Source organism: Juglans regia, chromosome 11 (genome assembly GCF_001411555.2).
Source record: "Juglans regia cultivar Chandler chromosome 11, Walnut 2.0, whole genome shotgun sequence".
In the NCBI taxonomy this organism is placed as follows: domain Eukaryota; kingdom Viridiplantae; phylum Streptophyta; class Magnoliopsida; order Fagales; family Juglandaceae; genus Juglans; species Juglans regia.
In genome coordinates, this window is record NC_049911.1 from 27985642 (window position 1) to 28000387 (window position 14746).

Genomic DNA, 14746 nt, shown 5'->3' on the forward strand with positions numbered 1-14746 from the left:
AGCATAGTAACAGAGTGAGAGGGGTCCTGCGCGTTAAAACTCATCATGCGTTCTTCTCTCTTTTCTTTCGCGTCCAAACAAAACTTCCATCACCAGTTGCAAAACCAAAACAAACCCATGTGGGCAGTATTAGATACAAGCACAGTTCAAAGTGTGAAACCATTTAACCAAGCTAACTAATATAATGTTGGACCCCACCACCGACACCCCGAAAACCTTTTTTTTTTTTGTTTTCCTTCCAATTTTCCCTCTTTAAATTCTCTCTTTGCGGCTACACATCACCACCTCTGTACCGCAGTTAAGTACGTGCCATTTCCCTCTTCGCTTCCCGACCTCTACCTCTTTTTTAAAACACCAGTCTTCCCTTCGCTATCTTTCCCTCTTTCAGCCTTTCCTGACTGGCACAAGCACACAGAGAGCTGGGCAAAGGCAATATTCTCTGCTCTTCTCTTGGTTGAAGAGATGCCGCTAAACTTAGCGGGAGGAGGTGCACTCAGTGCCCTGCTATGTGTCACGGTTTCTCTCTTCCTTTCCCTCGTTGGTGCCGAAGATCCCTACAGGTTCTTCAACTGGAATGTCACTTACGGCGACATATACCCACTTGGCGTTCGCCAACAGGTTTGTGGTTCAGATCTGATCGATTTTGGTGGCGTTTTTGCGATCTGGGTTGTGTTTGATCTAATGCGAATTGACACCAAAAAACACCTTTGTAGGGAATACTCATCAATGGACAATTCCCAGGCCCTGATATTCACTCCGTTACCAATGACAATCTCATTATCAATGTCTTTAACAGCTTGGACGAGCCCTTCCTCCTCTCCTGGTACTCGCTCTCTCACTTTCCCTCCTTGAAAACAAATATCATTTACAGTGATTAGCGCGCCTTTGTTAAAAGACAAATTTAGGTCTTTTCATTTGTATTCTTGTACAACACTGCATTGCCAAGGGCATGTTTGTATTTACCTAGGTTTTCACCGAACGTGGCCTGTTTCTCCACGTACATCTCCGGCTTTATTTGATTTATGGTTTAGAGAGCGTGTGGGCAAAAAAACATTGTCTAATGTCACATTACATTATATACAGAGATGAAAAAATAAAAACTTTACACTACAGCATTTGCACTTTCTACCTTTATTATCAAATTATACTTAAAAAAAAAATTATATTATCAAATTATCAAAACTATATCCTTTACACTCTGAATATATGAAAAATATGTGTTCACATCTTTATAAAGATGAAAAAATGTTATTTTTCCCCAACTGATCTGATATAGATCTGGCTATTAGGCTCCCATTCAGAATATATATTTTTTTAAAAATAATAATTACAGTCGTAAATGTGTAAGCGACTTTAGAGTTACTCTATTTTTTTAAAGTCACGGTTACCATTATTATTGCCTCGCCCCCATTGCATGAACTTTCAATAAACATAACGACTTATCCATGATTCAGTAGGGGGGGGGGGTTGGATTAGTTAGAAACATTTGAATGTTTGTAAGTTTCTTTATTAAGAGTATTAATGTTGTGGTCCACTTATATCTAGCTGTTTTCCACGCGGGGGGTTTTGGGATAAGAGTATACACCACCCAACTCAAAGGACCAGAGATTGTGACCCTTGTCTTTGGATTTAGTTATTAGTTTAATAATAGGCAAGTGGGTTAGTTATTTTGCTTAGAAGTTACAAGTCATCTTAGGATACGTTACGCAACAACAAGCACCCTTTACATTTGTATGATTACGTGACTGCAAGCGGCTAATAATTAGGGCGGCTTGCGGTCCCTTTTACTATATGCTTTACCTCCAACATCAGCGTGACAACATCAGTAAATATTGAACTGTTCTAGTGCAAATTTAATTTTTAAAAAAAATTTTCTTATCAATTATTATTTATTATTATATATTTTATATCTTATAAAAAATACATTCATATTTTATAAAAAAAATTATAAATATAAGATGTAAAAATAAATAGTAACTGATTCAATTCTTGAATGGAATATATACCTTTTAATTTTTAGGTTTTAATTTTTTTTCGCTTGACATGTATAATATTGTGAGGCTGGCCTGTTTTTGTCCTGTGACAACCATAGGAACGGAGTTCAAAATAGGAGGAATTCCTTTGAGGATGGGGTATACGGAACAACATGCCCAATACCACCGGGGAAGAACTTCACGTATATTCTGCAAGTGAAGGATCAGATTGGGAGCTTTTACTACTTTCCCTCTCTGGCATTCCATAAGGCTGCTGGTGGGTTTGGAGGGATCAGGATCCTAAGTAGGCCAAGAATCCCTGTTCCCTTCCCTGACCCCGCCGGTGATTACACTGTTCTTATTGGAGATTGGTACAAGGCCAATCACACGGTAATTTTACTTCTACCTCCATTTCAGTACGAAAACTTCTTCCAAATCGATTAAAAATATAGAAAGTTGATTTGAAATGGTCTGTCCCTTTTTTTTTTTTCTTTTTTTAAATAATTACTGGGGACTGTTCTGTTAGTTTGCGTTTGAGTAGGTGATCTGAAAAAATATTAAATAATAATAATAAATAGATAAAAAATAATAGATAATAATAGAATATTGTCCCGCTCATCTAACTGACACTCAATTCTGTCAGGCAGGTGAGCGGAAGATTCTCTGGATTTTGATCTTTGTGTTTTTGTCGGTCGGTGGCGTATGGGTTCCTTGACGTGAATTACCAACATTTAACTTCTTGTCTGCGGCCAGCTGTTTTCCTGACCCTTTTAGTTGTCGTTGGATCTGAACAGTCAACGCACGAACCCACTGAGCCACTACTGATTTCGGTTAAAAAATACCATAATTTCACAGTAATGATAGTTCAAAACACACATTCCAGTAAATTGAGAGCATCATGACACTTGTTAGCAATTCTGAATGGCATCTGATTCATCTTTCAGTAAATGAGAGCATCATCACACTTGGCATGCGAATCCATTGATGAGGATGCTCGTCTTTTGGCCACCAGATTTGTTACTAAGTACATGCTGACATGGCTTGTTACAGATCGCAGATCACTATAGTTTCGATCTAGATAAATCCAAATCGATGAATCCCAGTAACCACCTAATTAATGATGTTATTTTTGGAATTTTCAAGCTTGTAGTCCCACGCCCCACGCCCCACGCAGGCGGCAGGTCCAGCTTGTTAGTCGCATTCGCGACCAGCACTTGTCGGTTGAAACTCCATAAATTGAATGGTTGGAATCACTTTCTGCTTTTTGTGATGAATTTACGCATGTTTGTGTGTAGGACTTGAAGGCTATCCTGGATCGCGGTAAGAAGTTGCCTTTCCCTGATGGCATCCTTATAAACGGTCGCGGGTCCGGTGGTGCTTCTTTTAACGTTGAACAAGGTATGTCCTCCCGCTGTCTGTTCTGTCAAATCTTGTCATATATTGGAAATTTCTTCCTTGGATTTGTCTTAAATATATTGGACTGCTTGCGTGTGGGGAAATATAAGGAGAAAGACCCCTCAAACGATAAAAGTTCACGGGATGACCTTGTTTCGTTTTCTCCTTCAGTCCTTTACGGTCCCAATCATTGAAATGTTAATGATATCTTTAACCAATAATTATCTCGTTTTCAATTACTATTCATGGGTAACAACGTATTTTGCCATTGCCCATTTGCAGGAAAGACTTACAGGCTTAGAATATCAAATGTGGGGTTGGAAAATTCCCTCAACTTCCGCATTCAAAACCACAAGTTAGTGTTGGTGGAAGTGGAAGGAACTCACACCCTTCAGACTACATACTCCTCGCTTGATGTTCATCCTGGCCAATCTTACTCTGTTCTAGTCACGGCTGATCAGCCTGCCCAAGATTATTATGTTGTGGTTTCCTCTCGTTTCACCTCTCAGATCCTCACCACCACCGCCATTCTTCGCTACAGCAACTCTGCTGGCCAAGTCTCAGGCCCACCCCCTGGTGGGCCTACCATCCAAATTGACTGGTCTTTGAACCAGGCCCGCTCTATCAGGTACGCTGTTGTCATTCCTCCATTCTTATATATGTTGGCTGCTGGAAAATTGCAAGCACATATGAATCTAGGCCTCGCTGTTTAATTAGACAGTCACCTAACCATTTGCATCACTTCTGTAGTCTGATTACCCTCTGAAGATAACAAAATTGTCACAACCTATGTGTACTTTTATGTATAGCTAATCATCGTACCCATTTCAGGACTAATCTTACTGCAAGCGGACCAAGGCCAAACCCGCAAGGCTCATATCACTATGGTCTCATCAACACAACCAAAACTATCAGGCTACAAAGTTCCGCTGGTCAAGTCGACGGCAAGCAAAGATATGCAGTTAACAGTGTGTCGTTTATCCCAGCAGACACTCCCCTTAAACTTGCTGATTACTTCAAAATTGGAGGTGTTTTCCGCGTTGGAAGTATATCTGACAACCCTACTGGTGGTGGAATCTACCTTGATACATCAGTGTTGGGCCTTGACTACAGAGCATTTGTCGAGATTGTGTTCGAAAACCCTGAGGATATAGTTCAGAGCTGGCACCTTAGTGGCTATTCTTTCTGGGTTGTCGGGTAAGTTCACCATATTAATATGCATAACATATGGACTCCATGCTCGAGGTCATTTGGTCTACCTATGGTGTATGTTTCTTGTCTTTTTTTTTTTGGATTAATTTTCATTTTTTGATTAATATCCAAAAACAATGCAATGCAGTATGGACGGAGGGCAGTGGACTACAGCTAGTAGAGATCAGTACAATCTCCGAGATGCAGTTGCACGTTGCACCACTCAGGTGAGAGTACTTTCAACGCCATTTCTGTTTTTTTTCCTATATAGCCTAAAGAAAGCTAGAAAGTAAGTATATAAACATAATGTTTTATTCATGTTTGGTGAGTGCAGGTATATCCCAAGTCATGGACTGCTATATATGTGGCTCTTGATAATGTAGGAATGTGGAACGTGAGATCCGAGTTCTGGGCACGACAATATCTTGGACAACAATTCTATATGCGCGTTTATACAACATCAACTTCACTTAGGGATGAATACCCCATCCCAAAGAATGCACTTGTTTGTGGTAGGGCTGCAGGCCGACGCACACGACCTCTCTGAGCTACTAGCTAAGAAGAAAATGATCCACAGTTGGGTAGGATAGACGGGGCTGAAGAGCAGCGCATTGCTTCTAATATATTTTATTATTTGGTTATGTACGTAGTGCATGCGATAATGCAAATATATAATTAGAACTCTAAAATGACCTTAGCTCAAGGTCTCATTCTTTTTCCACAAATACTGTATCCCCCTTTTGTTTATCATTCAAAGTTTTCATAGCAGCGTTGGAATTATTTATATATATATATATATTTATATATATAATGTGAGTTGGGCTCTTGTTTCTTCCAAGTTTTTCAACCATTTGTGAGTTTATAATCTTTGTGAAATCTTTTTTTTCTTCGTCTTCTCATTATTCCATGATGTATCAAAATGCATGCTGGGTTGTAGGAGTTGATACGATATATTGTGTATTACTCTTTTTCTTGTCTGAATACATGCTACAGCTACATGACAACAACTGTTGTCCCATTTTAGTGAAGTTCAACTGTGAAAAGAAAAGGCAATGTCTTCGGGGCGAATTTTTTTTATTTTTAATTATCCTGATTGATTTAATATAATTCTTAAGTGAATTTTTATCTATATATTTTTTTTATAAAAATTTATTAAATTTATATCACATCAATTTATTTGTGTAAATAAAAAAATAAAAAATAATATTTCTTAAGACTACATATTCACTACGTTGACATTGTGAAAGACACGAAAATTAATTCAAAATAGTAAGAGAAAATATATTTGCAATTATAAATTGTGTAACCGTCGCGTAATCATATGAAAAAAAGTGAATAAAATATGAGACTCACATGAAAAAAATTAATTTTTTAATAGTGGATCCTATTCTTTTTTAAAGCGATTACGTGATGTTTACTCACTTCACGATTATATGTAGAATTACTCAAATAGTAATACCATATAATAATATTAATTTACGAGGACAATTTTTCTCCTTTTTAAAGGAAATAAGCTCAATTAGAAAAAGCCCATTACTAGGAAAGAAAAAGGTTACAGAAAGCCCATTAAACTGCTATGGAGAAAACAAAATAACAAAGCTCATTTCTTGAAAAATTCGAGAGACTTCGGCCCAAAAGCTTCGTATAAAAAGAGTTCAGATCCCATACTTCGCGATCTACTTTTGCGCTATATCAGGCCCGCCCTCAATCGAGAGTTCAAGTCAAGCAAGCTTCTGTGGATTATGGGAGTCCATTGTGAATGATAGGCACTCCTACCACTATATAACCAAATGCCTTGGATTTTTACTAGAGTCTAGAGATACTAGCAAAGCCTTGTGCGACGCCGTAACTTTGTTTTCGGCGGGATCCACTCTCTCTCTCAAATACTCCATCGAGCCAAGCCTCTCCGTCTTCGCCAAATCTTCGAGATCGGGTAATGGCATGACTCAACTCTTAGGGTTTCATTGTGTTTTCTGAAAGTTTGGGTTTCTATGTCGTTTTCTCGTGGCAGTATCGAGTACAAGCTTTCCACTTCTCGTCTCACTCTTGAATCTTTAGTTGTAGTATTTTACGGGTTGTATTTTCACTGAAAGTTAGGGTTTCTTAACTTTTATGGTTGCGTTTTTGTTTGGTTCTCGTGAAAATGAAAGAAAAGAGAAGAAAAGGCTGTAAATAGCACATTTTTTACATCTAAGAAATCCTTATTAAAAGCTGTACATATCACTTATATTCATCATGAAAAGTTTAGGGTGGTTTACAAAGCGTTTAAGTTCCGATTACTTGTGTTAATCTTTCTTCAGCTAAATTGTCCGAGCATCTCGGTTCCAGCTAGCCTTATTTACATCCCCTTTCATGGCGGTACGTCAAATCTGCAAAATCATTCTATGGTCCTTATTATAAAATATTTTGTTGTTGTTATTATATGTTTCTTCATTTTGTACTTCATTTGTCTCACTTGGTCTAGAATGTTTGTAGATCGACAGAATTTTTAAAGATGAAGCCAGTGAAGAAAAGGGGGAGCGTGCCAGAATGGTGAGCCTTGTCTGAAAGTGATAGATATGCAAGTTTTTTGGTTATAAAATGATGTATGCTTGTATGAATTCCCCCTCTTTTTTGGCCATCCCCTTGTTTTTTTGGCTGTCAAAAAGGAAAATATTAAGTATGCGTTTGTGAATTCCATTAACGAACATTTTAAAATCGAGCTGATTAAATTTGGGTATTTTTAGTGCAGAGTTACTTCATGATTATGAGATAATATTCTTAACTGAGCATATCTATCTTTTGCTTAATGTTCATCGTGAATAGAATAATTGATTTCTTTCTTCATTCAGGCATCGTTTATCGGTGCAATAGCAATTGCTGACTTGGTCAAGACAACCTTGGGGCCAAAGGGAATGGTAAATCTTCTCACTCTTTTCCTCTTTATATATTTCTGTGTGCTTGAGGCTTGAGCTCTGCATCTTTTTTAAAATGAAATTATCAATTACTCATCAGTTTTTTTCAGAATTTAGGGTGTTTTCAAATGAAAGATGCTGTGATTTTAGGCTATTATCCAATGTTTGATGTTTGAACATTGGCCTGATTGTTGATTTGTATTGTTCAGGATAAAATTTTGCAATCGACGGGTAGAGGACGTGTAGTCACAGTTACAAATGATGGTGCCACCATTTTGAAGTCCCTTCATATAGACAACCCAGCTGCTAAAGTTCTTGTTGGTATCCTTGCAATAGTTCTGTTACTTGATGATATATGATTTGTCTGGTTTGAGAGTTTTATGACTAATAATCTCTTTTGAGGTCAGCAAAGATCTTTGTTTGTGCAAATGTTTGTTCTGTACAAGTATCTGTAGTCCGCTACCAAGCCAACATTGAAAAAACTAACGGGACAACTTTGAATTTGTTGGATCAATAGCATATTATTTTTTTATCCTTAATTCAAGAATCAGATATTTCAAAAGTTCAAGATGATGAAGTTGGCGATGGGACAACTTCCGTTGTTGTCTTGGCCGGGGAACTTCTGAGGGAGGCAGAAAAGCTTGTTGCAGCAAAGATACACCCAATGACAATAATATCAGGTCTGAATTTTCCGAGTTATAGGCGATCTTTCCATTGTGTTGCTTGCATCGTGAAGCATTACATACATGTAGAGGTCTTGGTTTACGAAATGAATGGATGGATATGCTCTTTTTGCTTTATTATCATAATGTGTATAATGCCTATAAAGGAACATTATCCAATGTTTTTAATTTCGTACCGTACCGGCCGGTACGGCCGAAATTTTTCGTTTCGGCCGTCCGGCCGGTACAGGTACTATATATGTTCCGTACCGGCCAAAATACCGGCTGTTTCGGCCTAAATTTCGGCCTGTACCGGCCTATATTTCGGCCGGTACCGGCTGATATTTCGGCCTGTGTTTTTTTTTTTTTTCCCGTTTTTTCAAACTACAAGTTCATTTTTTGACCCCCAATTTAGACTAGACTATTTATAATTTATATGTAGTATGTATTTATATATAATTTATTCATATATAAACTATTATTTTAGAATATAATTATTATATATATTTATATATATAATTTATTCATATATCGATTATCCCGAAACGGTACACGAAACGGTACCGGTACCGAAATATTTCGTTCCAGTGTCTTGACCGGTACGCCATCCGGTACGGTATTCAAAACATTGACATTATCTCTTTGGTCACCTCGTAGTTTCTTAAAAACTTTAAGGACATGCTTCTTTTATCAATGATTCTCGTGTAATTTCCTTGTAATTTAGGTCTGTTAATGATATTTGGAATGGTGAGAGAAACTTATCCCAACAAAAGATGGCACTTGCCTCATGACCCTTGGTGAGCACCATAACAATAAGTTGTGAGTGCAGTTGGATACTGCATATGGGGATAATGTTGCTCCTCTAGTCTCTCTTCCTCAAATAGCGGATTGGATTCTGCCTAAAGTTAACGAGATTCAGCAGTTCGTGGAAATTTTACATGAAGGATGTGAAGACCAATTTAAAGAACTAATCACTGCGATTGAGACAAGTCACGCGCTTGAAACCAAATCAAGTTTCAAGAAAAGTAGGGAGTTATAACGTCTTTCTTAGGCGATCAACTACAACCCTAAGGGTGGTAGCTCAACTAGAGGGAAGTCTAAAGGAAGGACATTGTGAAGACGGAAAACAAGGGGTTGGGGTTGGGTTTTCGGGTAGAGTTTTAGTTCTACAGGAAACAAGGGGTTGGGGTCCGGGTCGGGCTTTGTGTATTTTGGGTTGTTTTTCAAGGGCTTTTTGGGTCATTAGGGGCTTCTAATATGGGCAATGTGTTTTCTTGTATACATTTAGTGTACTTGGTTACTCCCTTTGATATATATAATATTTTTACGTATAAAAAAAAAGTAAGTGAAGAGGATAGCTTCCACTTATAAATCATGGGCATGCCAGGATTTTTCTGGAGAAGGAAAAATGGATTACAAATAATGGACTTTTTTGGACAAGGTATCACCAGTTAGCTTGGAACTCCATTTTTCCCTTTGCAACCATGTTGTAAAATCTTGTGTTATTCTATGACTGTGACTATAGAGGCACCATGGAACTATTTCTATGTCATAAGTGTGCGTCTCTATTTCACATAGAGGATGTGAAGACCAATTTAAAGAACTAATTACTGCGATCAAGGCAAGTCACGCTTTTGAAACCAAATCAAGTTTCAAGAAAAGTAGGGAGTTACAACGTATTTTTTTGGGAATCAATTGCGACGCTAAAGGTGGTAGCTCATCTAGAGGGAAGTCTAAAAGGAGGGCATTGTGAAGACAGGAAAACTAGGGGTTGGGGTGGGGTTTTTGGGTAGAGTTTTAGTTCTAAGGGAAGCAAGGGTTTGGGGTCGGGTTTGGTGTATTTTGGGTTGTTTTTCACGGGCTTTTTGGGTTATTAGGGGTTTTCTATTAGGGGCAAGGTGTTCTCTTGTATACATTCAGTGTACTTGGTTACTCCTTTAATATATATATATTTTTTACTTATAAAAAAAAAAATTTGTGCGGCTCTATTTGCTCTCCCATGACATATACCTTTTCATTTCTGTAGTCTGAATTGCTTTCCAGCTGATTTTTTAAAGTACAAAAAGATTCCTATTGGAAAAACCTTGCTAGTAACTTCTGCCTGCTGCTAGCTGAAAAAGATTTGCTGCCGCTGATCAATGGTCTCTCTTGCTCTCTCTAAGCTAGAGTAGTTCTATCGTATCAACTCCTACAACCCAGCATGCATTTTGACCCGAGGGTTTCATAAACAATTTTCCTTCTAAAAAACACACAATATATTCACCCATTTCCCTTCTAAAAAAACACAATTTTCCTACAACCCAGCATGCATTTTGACCCAACGGTTTCTATTGATTTATTTGATTGTTTAGGTTATCGAATGGCTGTGGAATGTGCACGTGATGCTCTGTTGCAGAAAGTCATGGATAATAAAGAGGATGCAGGTTTGTTTTTTTGTTCTATATTCACTTTTACATCATTTATTTTTTCCTCTAATGTTTTCTTGATTGTGGGAACTGCAGCATTTCCCCCTTCTTGTTCAGTCAACAATTTATTTTCATCATGGACTTTTTGATGCAAGCTTTTGTGGAAAAAAATGACAGATACTCTCATGGACTAAACTAGATGTACAAGTGTGGTGCTTTAAATGGATGAGAACTGCTAATCTGTGTGACCGGGCCTTTGGTTTCTGCAGTCTTCGTTGTATACTTAATGCATGCCATTACTGTATTTTATGCAGAGAAATTCAAGTCAGACTTGATGAAGATTGCAATGACCACTCTGAGTTCCAAGATACTATCACAGGATAAGGAACATTTTGCAAGACTGGCAGTGGATGCTGTTATGAGGCTAAAGGTAAATTTGGGGCTGATTTAGATGTGAAAAGCTCTGGTTTGTGCAAGCCATCTTTTAAAAAAAAAAAAAGTTTTCACGATGTAACTGACTACAATTAGTGGGGATTAGGAATTAGTTGAGTTTGGTTGAGTTTTTAGCCATTTTTTCCTTCTTAAAATACGTTTTTCTGGAGGAATGTTACTTTGGCGTGATTATGCCCTACACTCTTGAGTTCTTTTGACTCATGGTGGTTGTCTTCATTTTTTTGTAATAATGATGTTGGAAATGGCAGGGAAGCACAAACTTAGAGTCCATCCAAATTATTAAGAAGCCTGGAGGATCGCTAAAGGAATCCTTTTTAGACGAAGGGTGGGGTGTCTAAACTCTCAAGCTTCTTATGAGCTACTTTTCTGTACTTTTCTGCTTGATGGTCGTATAGGTTTTCCATGAAATTTATGTTTACAATGGGAGTTGCATGCTTGTTCAGATTTATTCTTGACAAGAAAATTGGTATTGGACAACCAAAACGCATAGAAAATGCAAAGATTTTGGTGGCAAACACTGCAATGGACACGGATAAAGTGAAGATATATGGGGCCCGTGTCCGTGTTGATTCAATGTCCAGGGTTGCTGATATTGAAGCGGCTGAGAAGGAAAAGATGAGAGAAAAAGTGCAAAAGATCATTGCTCATGGCATCAACTGCTTTGTTAACAGACAGTTAATTTACAACTTTCCTGAAGAACTTTTTGCAGATGCGGGTATACTTGCGATTGAACATGCAGATTTTGATGGGATTGAGCGCCTTGCTTTAGTTACTGGTGGTGAAATTGCATCAACTTTCGACAATCCAGAATCGGTTAAGCTTGGTCACTGCAAGCTCATTGAGGAAATTATGATTGGCGAGGACAAGTTGATCCACTTTTCTGGTGTTGAATTGGGTCAGGCTTGCACAATAGTATTGAGAGGTGCAAGGTATTTACTGAATTTTCTTTTTAATCGTTTTTGTCCTGTAAATAAGATAGTCTTTGTTCTAATTATGTGTTTATGTTTTCCAAATTTGTATATCTGTGTGTGCACGTCTGTGATAAAGACTCAAAATACGGAATGCAATACTTGGTTGCTGGTTTGAAGCATCGTGCCAATCTTAAAGCAGCCAATTGCCTGTCTCAACTCTCAAGTCTGAAATTTTTATTACCAATGTTCAAACCAAAATTTGAAGGAACCTTCTTTGAAATGGCCTTTGTCACTATCAATTCTGGCAGAACTACTCAAAAAGGGTGTTCTATCTTGGGGGATTTAAGCTACAAAGAGTTGCATTCAGTTTTCTCACCATGAAGCTAATATATTGCAGGCATGCTTCCTTTAGTGTTGGCCACTGGTGTAGCTATTATTTATTTATTTTAATGGTTTGTCGGGGTAGATACATACAATGCTTTTCTACCAGTAGAATTTCCTTTATCCTGAACTCTAGTACCAGACTCGGTGTAGGTAGTCTAACTTTCACATGTTTGGTTTCTCTATCAGCTTTCTAGTTTTGGATTGACCTTCTTATAACATTACTGCTGAGATATCTTTTGATTTCTTTTGACAAGTAAAGATGATCCTTTGATTTAGTTTCTTTTTGAGTAATATGTATTGTTTTGTTGTAAATTTTATTTTGCAGCCACCATGTTCTTGACGAGGCTGAAAGGTCTCTTCATGACGCTTTGTGTGTCCTGTCACAGACTGTCAATGACAGTAGGGTTTTGCTTGGAGGTGGGTGGCCTGAGATGGTGATGGCCAAGGAGGTGGATGAACTGGCACGTAAGACTCCTGGGAAGAAGTCTCATGCTATCGAAGCTTTTTCTCGGGCACTAGTGGCCATTCCTACGATCATTGCTGACAATGCTGGTTTGGACAGTGCTGAGTTGGTTGCTCAGCTCCGTGCTGAGCACCAGAAGGAGGAATGCACTGCAGGGATTGATGTCATCTCTGGATCTGTGAGTATGCAAGATAAAAATTTATTATGGAGTTTATGACGCACAAGATTGAATGGAGTTTATAGTGGGTCTATCTTGAAAATTAACGTACATTAACTATTGATCCATGGGGTGCACTCTTCTTTACTTCCTATATTTTTTTCTTCTTTCAGGGCTTAATGCAAATTCAGAGTGCCTTATATGAGTTATACCGGTCCTTAGAATTTGAGATACCGAAAAAAAAAAAAAAGGATTTATTGTGAGATTGTTTAGAAGGGGGCTCTAACCCCTGAAAAGATTACAAATGAAAATTTTGGGGTGACTGATTGAGATTCCAGCTATATTATTTTCGAAGCAGTTTCTTTTGCTTCTATTGACTCAGCTCGGCATTTATTTAATCAATTTTATTCTTTTATAATTTTACTTGAATATTATTATTAAATAAAGATAAATTTGAAAAGTCATGTAAAAAATTTTTGCAATTTGGATGTTTAAAGGTTTTAGACCCTTCCACTTCTTTCCTATGTAACTCTTGGTCGTTTTTTCTCTATATTTGATATATGAAAAAATTAGTAATCGAAAAAGACTACATTCAAATTATTCCATAATTAGCCACACATTTTGTGGGGTATACTAAGTATTTGATTTCTCGTATGATTAGTGCGCCACAGGTTTGGCCCATGTTTTCAGCTTCTATTTGCTTGGAAAGTTATGGATTGTTGTTTGCTTGTCTATAATATAAAGTCAGCATTCTTTAATTTTGGCTCCTGATCATCGATTTCGTGACAGGTAGGAGATATGGCACAACTGGGAATCTCTGAAGCATTCAAAGTCAAGCAGGCCGTATTGCTCTCTGCCACTGAGGCTGCTGAGATGATTCTCCGAGTTGATGAAATCATCACCTGTGCTCCAAGGAAGAGAGAAAATAGGATGTGAAGATGTGCATTAGATCATTTGGCTAATTAAGGACATCTGTTGTAATGCTGTGATACGTGTTGCCATCTTGGATAGGATACGGTAATGAAACTATTTTGGAACATGGTCTGATTTCAAAAACTGGGAGTTTCTTTCTTTCTCTCCTTTTTGGCAAGGCGGTTTGGGGGAATTGCCGGAAAGGCTAATCGTCTGGGGATTTTGATCATTGTGTTGTTGAAATTTTGATGAAATTATTTTTTGTTTTTTTCTTTTTCTGAGAAGAGCTGTGGACATGGGAATCCTGGGTCCCGTTAATGAGAATCCATCATCATAATCTGATAATGTTAACGTGTATCAGCAGTCTTAAGGAATCCTTTGAAGCCTATGAATTTATCAACAACATTACTCGAAATCCAGAATTCCTCTAATGAGCTATGATTTGCGGACTCTTCCATTCATTCAGAATCTAAAATTTGTTAAAATTCTTCCTATTCACCGCTTCAGCTAGGCCATGCGGTTATGGCGCACGGCTTCACTCTAATCAAGAATTCGTGTCTTTTGTACGTTCAATCAATTTCAACTAGGATGGAATGCATCTTGCAGAGCCGTTCTGTTCTTCAACCCGAGCACAGATTTATCTGACGGACCGGTTTAGGCTAGATCAACATCAAAGCTATGGCTTGGTTCACCCCGACCAATGACCGCTATCTATAACATATTTATGTCTTGTGTATATATTTATGCAGTGTACCCCTTGAAACTTTTGGTCCCTGAAATTGGGCTCAAAGATCTCATAAGAGGAATCGGTTTTTTTTTCCTTCCCATTCTTGGCGCTTTTTTTGGTACCCAGAGTATGTACTCAATATTCAGCAATATTATATTTATTTCCAAATGCATAGGGAAATGAGATCTTTGTTGAAATCTGCAGGGTTTTCAGGCGCTT

General features: G+C 37.9%; 2 protein-coding genes across 2 annotated transcripts; both read left to right on the top strand.

The window, feature by feature from the left end:
- The first annotated feature begins 277 nt into the window (after positions 1 to 277).
- LOC108984516 (L-ascorbate oxidase homolog) lies at positions 278 to 5324 on the top strand. The gene is made up of 8 exons (XM_018956500.2): positions 278 to 618; positions 714 to 823; positions 2093 to 2363; positions 3269 to 3371; positions 3651 to 3996; positions 4200 to 4565; positions 4708 to 4786; positions 4894 to 5324. Exons 1-8 carry the CDS (start codon positions 463 to 465, stop codon positions 5104 to 5106), a joined length of 1644 nt encoding a protein of 547 aa, XP_018812045.2. The 5' UTR covers positions 278 to 462; the 3' UTR covers positions 5107 to 5324.
- Positions 5325 to 6362: 1038 nt separating this feature from the next.
- LOC108984519 (T-complex protein 1 subunit beta) lies at positions 6363 to 14157 on the top strand. The gene is made up of 12 exons (XM_018956503.2): positions 6363 to 6492; positions 6860 to 6917; positions 7035 to 7091; positions 7391 to 7456; positions 7663 to 7774; positions 8005 to 8133; positions 10467 to 10538; positions 10835 to 10950; positions 11222 to 11298; positions 11417 to 11902; positions 12594 to 12909; positions 13678 to 14157. The coding sequence occupies exons 2-12, from the start codon at positions 6912 to 6914 to the stop codon at positions 13822 to 13824; spliced, it is 1584 nt and encodes a 527-aa protein (XP_018812048.1). The 5' UTR covers positions 6363 to 6492; positions 6860 to 6911; the 3' UTR covers positions 13825 to 14157.
- The last annotated feature ends 589 nt before the right edge of the window (positions 14158 to 14746 follow it).